The 9985-nt window shown below is 45.5% G+C and overlaps 1 protein-coding gene across 1 annotated transcript; it reads right to left on the reverse strand.

Annotated features, from left to right (window-relative positions):
• Positions 1 to 427: 427 nt before the first annotated feature.
• On the reverse strand, positions 428 to 9681 carry CLXN (calaxin; the record flags this gene model as incomplete). Its single annotated transcript, XM_079722423.1, has 6 exons — positions 428 to 487; positions 3172 to 3276; positions 3546 to 3691; positions 4345 to 4449; positions 5390 to 5548; positions 9624 to 9681. The coding sequence occupies 6 exons, from the start codon at positions 9679 to 9681 to the stop codon at positions 428 to 430; spliced, it is 633 nt and encodes a 210-aa protein (XP_079578549.1).
• Positions 9682 to 9985: the final 304 nt, after the last annotated feature.

Raw genomic sequence — 9985 nt, forward strand, 5'->3', positions numbered from 1 at the left:
ATGTATACATATATCCCCGTGGGATAGGGAGGGTGGGAGGAAGAGACAAGAGTTTCAGTGATTTTTAAACGTGTGCCCAGCATCTTTCTGACGTGAGGAAAATAACTCATGATGATATAGTCTCTCTATTCATTTCATTCATACAAACATTTTATGACAGTTATGTGTCAACAGACAGTCTAGGTGATAACCTGTCTCTGCAGTGTTCACTCGTCTGGCCAAACCCAACCACAGCTAATAAGAAACTCCTTGTCTTCGTCTAGCTTAGTGGCATCTTACGCCAAAGTTGAATGATATATGTTAGTCAGCCCTGACCCCTCTCACCAAACACGCAATTCACCATCACCTTCTGAGCGAAGCAGGAAAAATACACAACACGGATGAGCCTCTTTTTCTACTCACTTGAGACAACAAGACATTTAGGAATTCACACCTCATTGAATTCATTTGGATCTTTGAATACTTGGGCTTCAAATTCTTTCTGGCTCTGCAAAATGAAAGTGCTCAAATTAGTACAGACTTTCAAAAAAATAAACAAAAAATGTTCCTTAGGCTTCCTAACATCCGAAGAGACAGGCAGTGACCGAGGAGGAGTGGGGTCGGGGACCTGGGAGGGCCTGCGTGTTCACCCGCAGGCGCGGACTCTGCTCCAGCCCAGTGCTGGTTCTGGGCCCGCAGGGTGGGCGAGACCACATGGCCTGGCTCCCAGGAGCCCCCGCCATGAGCTTAGGCTCTTGGCCAGAAGCTGGGAGCTCAGCTCACTGCAGTGGGGGCTGCAGGAGTGCGTGCGCATCGGGGGTCCAGGGGGCTCAGCACGGCGAGGGAGATGCCTCCTGGAGCGGGAGGCTCTGGACGGAGAGCTGGGGGTGGGGGAGGGACGAGGTCGAGTAAGACAAGAACCCAAGGGCCTACCACTTGGGCTTTCTCAACAAGGCGGGGGTGACCTCGGCAAGAGCTGTTGCAAGAGGGGGCGGGAAGAAGCGATGGTCGTGTAGGTCATAAATATGGACAATTCGTCCAAGATGCTTGGCTGTGACAAAACAAGCCTTGGACAGGAAATGAAAGCAGGTGTGGAATTAGGGGAAGTTCTCTCCTTTTCTTCCCTCCCTCCCTCCATTCCTTCCCTTTTGTTTGTCAGATGTGACAGGTTTAGGTCTTTAAATTCTGATGGGAAGGTTTTAGTAGTGAGGAAGGAGGTTGAAGATGTAGGGTAAAGATGAAGGTAAATGATAGAGTTTCTGAGGAGATGGAAGGACATAGATCCAGGACTCTCCATCAGGCACTTCTGAGATCTCTCCACCCACCCACCCATCTATCCACCTGTCCATCCACCCGTCCACCCGTCCACCCATCCACCCATCCATCCACCCATCCACCTGTCCACCCATCTACCCATGCACCCACCCACACAGCCATCCACCCACCCATCCATCCATCCATCCACCCATCCATCCATCCATCCACCCATCCATCCATCCATCCATCCACTCAACATTTACTAGGGACCCACCATGTGCTACACACTACATGTGAGGAAATATGGTGAAAACCCTCCAAGTTCCTGCCTTAGGGACCTACATGTACACGTCGAGACAGACAATAGTGAGTAAATACGTTCTGTGTGATGATAAGAACTATGAATAAAAGGAAGCAGGGTCGGGGATGGAGGAGAAGTGAAGATGACCAACAGCCTCTGAGCAGAGACTGAACGAGGCGAGGTCTGGGGGAAACGTTCTGGGCAGCGGTCACGGTGAGCACAAGGGCACCAGGGAGGCAGGGCAGGTGGCCGGGGGGGCTCCAGGGGAAGAGAGGACAGGACACAGCAGAAGACGTGGCTGGAAAGAGAGAAAGGGGCCTCGTGCAGACTTCAGGGCCCACTGGGGAGGGGCTCGAGCACAAGAGGGGCATGAGAGCCTTTGTGTTCTTACATATACTGGATATTGTGGAGGACAGTCAGTAGGGGAACAGCAGTGGAAGCATGACCTGGGCTGGGTGACTGATGACAGCGACTTGATGGAGGCTGGTGGCCAACAGACGTGGGAGAAGAGATTATATTCAAGGGCTTATTTTGAAAGAGTAGCGGAAAGTATTACAAGAGAGAGGTTAAGGATGACTCCTAGGGTTTTGACTGAACACCTGAGTGTGTGGGGTGTCACTTATTGAGTTAGGGGAGACTGGGGGAGGGGCAAGTTTGGGGGGAAATCCAGAGTTTATTGAGATCATCTACTCTGTATGTTAAGAAGGCAGCTGGAGATACAGACTGGAGATTGGGGTGCGTGGGTATAGGGTAATATTTATATATCGCATCACTCCATCGGCCTACAATCTTCCAACAACTCCTCGCGACCTTCAAGAGAAACCCAGCTCCGAGCTCCACGGACGTGGCCCTGTGTCGTCCAGCCTCGTCACCAGTCTCGTGACCCCAGAGGCTCCTCTAATACAGGCTCCTTTGTATACCCCCCTTCCCTCGCTCATGCATGTCATTCTCTCTGCTTGGGCCCTTCTCCCCCTTGTGCGTCTGGCCGACCGCTGTGTCCGCAAAGACCCAGGGACACTTCCTTGTCCCTCCAGTGATCGCCCCATCTCCCTGCAGCCGGTTTCCATGCTCCTTCTTGACTACACATACCTCCCTGAGCTCCAGCACCAGGGCCCCGGTGAACTCGGACAAGTTGCCTAAACCCTCTGGGCCTCGGTTTCCTCATTTGTACAATGACGACAATAGTACTGCCTACTTCATAAGGTTGTCAGGCGATGGAGTGAAACCACACAGGCACAGCGCTTTTGGCACTGCTGGCAGAGATGGAGCACTGCTCCAGGCACTAACTAGTGTAATAATAACGGTTATCACACTGTTGTGTGATTAGTTTCATGTTGGCTTTTCCCTGCTCTTGAGTGCAGCCCTGGAGCTTTTCATCCGGGTTTCTGGCCCACATTACGCTTCAATAATCGTTTCTTACAGGAAAAAACAAGTCAGTGAATGAAAAAGTCGCACCTGGCTACACTAGTACAATGACATGAACCAGCCCCTTTTCCTAGGCGGCCTTTCTCTTTTTAGAAGCTGTTCTCTGCGGGCGAACGTGAGTCATCTGACCACTTGCCAAACCAAGAAGTCCTGGGCTGTGGTTCCTACATGACATTTTGGTCACTGTTCTGTGAACGTACTGCCGTTACCTTTGGGTCAGGAAGACACGGTCCAAATGCTTCCAGCAGAAGAGTCTCCTCCCTCACAGCCTGTTCGTAGTCTGCAAAGGACAGCTTCCCGTCATGGTCGTGGTCCTGGGGGCGACCGGCCACACCGCAGTTAACATGGAAAACACATCACAAACACACACTGTCTTCTCATGGCCCAGTGTTCACAAAGAAGACGTCAGAAAAGTATGAGGCTAAGTACTGAAATTGAAAGAAACTGTCATATTATGATAAAGGAGCACAGTCCGAGTGCTGTCTTTCACCAGGCAGGAAACTGAGAGTTACTCTAATTTGAATTCTTATTTCTACCCCATATCTGTGGATTTCACGAGAAAACTCTAAATTACCCATCGTACCATTTTCTTCAGGGTTATTTCCACCAAGTCTTTGATTCCTTCATCCTCCTCGGACGGCTGCTTCAGGAGGTTATTCTTCAGCATGTGGAACATCTCCTCCTTCGAGATGAAGCCGTCGCCGTTCAAGTCAAACACGTCAAAGCAATCTTCAAGAAAGAAGTATGAATGTGCTGCGGCCAGGAAGGCAGCCTTGGCTCTGATGGTGTTCAAGGCCCAGGGCTCCAGTGGTGTTTTTATCAAGCCTCGGGCCTCAGTGCAATCAATTCCCCTAATAAACGCCTGATGTCTGCTTACTGAATAGACTCAACAATCCTCAGAAAGTTTCCTACACTTAGCTTCAAAGAGCAGGGCAAGGAACAACAACTTACCATTCTCATCGTGAAAACCTTGGAAAACGGATTGAAATGTGCCTCTTAAACAGAGTTCATTGGGATGAATTAGGAATTAGCTAAGAATCAGAAACTTGAATCGATGCTGTATGATGACAATTTGAGTAACAAAATATGTAAAACACTTAATACCTAAACACATGTGTACGTGGTCAGCATGTGCACTACATGCCTGTGTGGTCTTGCTTGGCATGGATTCCGCCTCAGAATTTCTTGATTTGCCTTTTTATTAATTTTTTTCAACCCTTATTATTGAACTGAACTTGCTCCATAAAAGAGGCTGATGGGAATTCACACCAAGCAAACAACAGACAAACCCAGCCCACTGGCTGGGCTGGAGGACATTGATTTACATTCTTTAGATGTACTTATCATAAAGTATAAACCAATAGGATAAGATGAAGTCTTACATTTCATTTTTTCTTCCAGAGTTCCTCGAAGAAACACTGATAATCCATAAACCCACTCTGATACAGTTATGCAACCATCATTGTCTTTGTCAAACCCTCGGAATACTAAAAAAAAAGAGAGAAGTGAAATATGACACTTGTGCTGCGTTTCTATTCTCAGTGATGGACCCGCACGGGCACTACACACTTCTGAAATTTAGGCAAAACTTCACGACCATATGGTCCCATGGACTCATTTGATAAAGGAGGAAACTAAGATGTCATAACATTGGAAAACTCTTTTACTTAAGCTTTCACATTTTCCCTTCATACTTTGTGGGAACAAGTAAATTCTGAATATCTAAATACATGAATCAACAATGAACATATACACATATAGGTACATTAAATTTGTTGATATATGAACATAAAACATATAATTTTATATTTTGTTACCCAAGAAAAGTACTGCTATTACATGATAGATAAGATTATATCTTTTTTTGGTGTGTGTGTGGTACACGGGCCTCTCACTGTTGTGGCCTCTCCCGTTGTGGAGCACAGGCTCCAGACGCACAGGCTCAGCGGCCATGGCTCACGGGCCCAGCCACTCCGCGGCATGTGGGATCCTCCCGGACGGGGGCACGAACCTGCGTCCCCTGCATCGGCAGGCGGAGTCTCAACTACTGCGCCACCAGGGAAGCCCTATATCTTAATTTTTATTGGAATACTCTTGATGATGTAAGGAAATTTAAATGTCCTTTTAAAACTATTATTTATTATTCTATTTACTAAGTAGGAACATAAATAGTTTTGGTTTTCTGATGTAAAGAAAGGAAACCTAGTTATTCAAGTTGACTTTGTCCTCTTCCTAAATACACAAAAAGAGTGGTCTCTATCTTCTTCCCTACCATGCTTCCCTATGAATATAAAAATTAAATTTTTATGTTCAAATGGATTTGGGAACACAGAACATGAAGCTTCCCACCCGGAGTTTGTCCAAACTCCAAACTGATTTTCCCAGTTATTGCTGGATTTGGCCCGTCTAGACACTGACGTCGCTCACCTCTGTCCATGATCATGTCGTCCGTCATCCCAAATGTCACGTGCAGGATGTTCCGAAAGGCGCTCCGATCCAGCCCGACGACCACGCCCTGCCGCTCTGTCACATCACCCACCAAGTTATAGAAAAGATTGATAAGGCATTTCACTTCCAATTTATTAACTGTGAAAGAATGAAATTGAGATATAACAAAAACGCCTTTGAATCTTTAATGTCCAACTTAAACTTTGCACAAATGAGTTTTGTAGACAAACAACACTGGAATCATCAATGGGCAGCTGTCAACAGCAGACGATCCTCTTTTGAGATTCATGACCCTCAAGTTAACAGAGGGTGGTCACTACCCAGAAGTTCCCACTGAAGTAAGGGCAGCAGCCTTCCCTCCAGACAGATGTAGGTGCAGAGTCACATGTAGAAAAAGGACGATAATATTAGCCAGGTCACCTGAATGCGGATTGTGGGGTCTGATTCTAAGTAACCATGGTGATGTTAAAAATGGTAACTTTCCCCCAGCATTTTGATTATAGGCATTCGTAAGATTTACAGTTTAACTTTTCCCTGGAAATAGATACCAGCCTCCCCCAAACCAGGCAATAACTTTCATCTCACATTAGCCTTCGTGAAGCCGTGAGCCAGATTTTGGAAATCAGAGTCGCCTATTTTCCAATAAAGAAGGATTTAAGCATATTCTAGCACCCAGTAAGGTTCTCGCTGTGAGGGATGGAAATTAACAGGCATCCATGCTGCAGCACTTTGGAGGGAGGACTTTTTTGTCTAAAGGGTGTGCACACACATGCATGCTTGCACACACATGACTGCATAGAGGACGGTGCTGTAAACACTGAGCTAATTGTGTCCCCATCGGCTGTCCAAGGTGTGTAGGTAGAAGGATTAGTGTCTGGCATTAAGAACATAAAGGTGAGTTTAAATATGAAGTAAAGGTGGAAGATGGGGAAAATCTTATTTCAAAACAAGACAAAATTAAGGTTGAGTATTTTTAAAAACCAGGATGGAAGCTGTGTGATTTAAGGGAAAACAGCCCAAAGAAATGGATAAATCCCACCTCAGCTTGCAGGCCAGGATAGGCTTGAGGGCGATTTCCAGTTTGGGGTGCCACAATTTAAGACAAACATTCAAAACGTTGGAAAACAAATGATTTAGTAAATAAATTGATAAATAGTAGAAAATAATGTAATGGCTATAATTTTAAAAAGAGCCTTTACTTGCCACAGAAAACGGTATGAATGGTATGTCACTTCTTCTTCAAAAAATTACACACAGAAATACTACATAATCCAGTGATTCCACTTCTGGGTATTTGCCCCAAAGGATTGAAAGCAGGGACTCTGATACTTGTACACCATTATTCATAGCAGCAGTCGTCACAACAGCCAGAATGTGGGAGCAATCCAGGTGTCCATGGGTGGATGAGTGGATGAATAAGATGTGGTCCATCCATACAATGGACTATGATTCAGCTTTAAGAAGGGAGGAAATTGTGACTCATGCTACAACTTGCCTGACTCTTGACTACATCATGCTGAGTGAAACAAGCCAGAGGAAAAAGGACAAATATTATATGATTTCACTTATATGATGTACCCAGAGTGGTGAAATTCATAGAGACAAAAAGTAGACAGTGGGTGCCAGGGGCTGTGGGAGGGAGAAGTGGGGAGCAACAGTTTAATGGGGACAGAGTCTCAGGTGGAAAGATGAGAAAGTTCTGGACATGGATGGTGGTGACAGCTGAACAATGTGAATGTACTTAGTGCCACTGAGCGGTGCACTTAAAATAATTAAAATGGTAAATTTTATGTTATGTGCATTTAACCACAATAAAAAACTCTAAAAATAAAAAGTGATGTTAATGGTTGGGGAAGAAAAACTTGCATGAAGAATGATGCAGTCTGATCACATATATGAAATGCTAGCTGAGGGGATGCTGATTAGCCATTTTTCCTTCTCAGCTGAAATAAAAATGAAAGAGTATCAGCTTAATTTATTCCCCAAAAGATCCAAGATGGGTAATTTTTCCATAGGAAAAATTCTCTTGCTGAAATGTTTCTTATATCATGCCACAACTAAAAGATCCATGTGCCGCAACTAAGACCCAGCGCAGCCAAATAAATAAATAAATAAATAAATAAATAAATAAATAAATATTGAAAAAAAAAGAATATTAAATGAAATTAAGGAAATTTGAGAATAGATTTTCATCTTTTTGGATTGGTGTAGGTCTGCTGTGCAGATCAGATCTGCAGAATGGTGGATTAACTAGACAACCATTTAAGATACTTTCTTCTTTGATTCTACAAACTCTATCCATTTCATATTGGTGGGATTATCACCTGGCAACTAAAAGGAAATCTGACTTTAGAAGAAAGGTCCTCTGTTTAAAGAAACTTAAAATTATTATAATGCCCATGATTAGTCACTATTTCTATAGAATTTAACTAGTAATCATCAAGGTTCTTACGGCTCACTTTAAAAATTTTATGTAGGACAAAAATCAAAAGAGTTGACTGGTTTTCTTGCCATGTTTTCACTTATCTTTTCCTTTTATAAATTTATTTTATTTATTTTATTTTTGGCTACATTGGGTCTTCATTGCTGTGTGCAGGCTTTCTCTAGTTGCAGTGAGCAGGGGCTACTCTTCGTTGCAGTGCACAGGCTTCTCATTTCAGTGGCTTCTCTTGTTGTGGAGCACGGGCTGTAGGTGCGCGGGCTCTAGGTGTGTGGGCTCTAGGTGCGTGGGCTTCACTAGTCATGGCGCGAGGGCTCAGTAGTTGTGGCTCGCAGGCTCTAGAGCACAGGCTCAGTAGCTGTGGTGCACGGGCTTAGTTGCTCCACATGTGGTATCTTCCCGGACCAGGGCTCAAACCAGTGTCGCCTGCATTGGCAGGCGGATTCTTAACCACTGAGCCACCAGGGAAGCCCTCACTTACCTTTTAATATGTTCACAGAATATCTGCAATACATTGAAAACTCACTTGAACAGGAACTAAATCAAATTCAGTGTTCGTTGTGTATAGCAGTTATTGCATTGTTTATTTAAAATGTTTACTAGATGTTTAAGATCTGGCCTTTTCCCAGAAATGAAAGTATTTTAAGAAAAACAACAGGACAAAACTCTCATCAGATTATAATAACCCAAATAATATTTTATAGAATGACTTTTTTTAGATGTTTAAGATGCTTATTCACAGCCTAACTTTTATTTCCAGCACCATCCTGACAGGATTTCCTACCACTCATCATATTAGATACTAAGTATGATTAGAAGGCACTAGATCTCATAATCTCTAGAACTACATCAAAACATGTTTGTTCTTTCTTTGCACAGTGGGAGTAGTCTTGGGATTATGGCTTCTATTTTTTTCAAAGGGGAAGTAGTTTTGCAATCAGCACTCAACTTCTAGGATTGCTCATCAGATATCTCCCTCATCTAAGCCATATCCATAGCTTCCTTGCCCAAGCAGTCCTGTTTTTCAGTCCGAATATAATTTTAAAGTTACCTGTGAAATTCTAGGACCACTTTTCAGAATATGTGTGAGATGGGAGCAGATGTCTTCAATAGGTGTCCATCTTGCCACCTGCCAAGTCCAATCCTTTACTTTGCTGGAAAGTTGGGTCTAGAGTTGGGAACAGATGCTTTACCATGTTTTTAGCTTTGTTGAGCTCCTTGGTTTCCAGGCACATTTCCTTGCTCTGAGATACAGGTTTCTGTGCCACTTCACCGTATCTGTCCTAAGGATGTTCAACCACTGATAACCATTTTCCCTTATAGATCTCTTGGTAATTCCCCAAACTTGGACCTTGTCAGTTGATATGCTCTAAGAAGAGCTGTTGGTTGGGCTACTTTTCTTGAGTTTGGTGGTTTTTAGTGCTTGTTTTCCACCTGTGTCTGAAGCTAAATCCACATGTGTCTCCAGGGTATATAAATCACGTTTCTATAACGTAAGGGTAAGTTAAGAGAAGGTTTGAGAAGCAAGTATGTGCATGTGTGCGGGTACAGCACTAGATACCTGGATACCTGGAAATGCGACTTAAGATCATGGGTGCCGGGGATGCCCGCCCCAAGGAGTTGATGCTGGTGTTCCCTTCCAGACTTCTCTTTAGGGTCGGGCGTTGAGAGGGCTCCGACTGCGCTCAGGCTCTGCAGGCGGGACACTAGCACCGGGCAGGACAGGACCTGGCCCAGGAGTCTCTGCACACCCGGCACCTGATTCTTACTTACAATGCTTGCAATTTTTAGTTAAGGAGTCCGTCAGCTTCTGAAGCTTCTTGCGGTTCATGCCGGCCGCTCAGGGAACCGGGCCGCGGCCCGTGTCCAGTGGGGCGGCTGCCGGGACCCTCGCGAGGTCTGGGCCTGGGGCTGCCGGCGAGTCTCCCCTGTGCGCGTGCGCAGGTCCTAACACGCGACGTGGCCATGGCAACGGCTAGGCGGCTGCCGATTGGCTGCCTGGCTGAGGCGGGCGAGGTCCTAACCTGCGGCGTGGCCATGGCAACGCCTGGGCGGCAGCTGATTGGCTCCCGGGACGGCACTGTCTCCCTGGGAGGGCCGTCCAGGCGCGCTGGGACCGCGTTCCGACTGTGACG

This window comes from Hyperoodon ampullatus (assembly GCF_949752795.1).
Source record: "Hyperoodon ampullatus genome assembly, chromosome: 17".
NCBI classification, from domain to species: Eukaryota; Metazoa; Chordata; class Mammalia; order Artiodactyla; family Ziphiidae; genus Hyperoodon; species Hyperoodon ampullatus.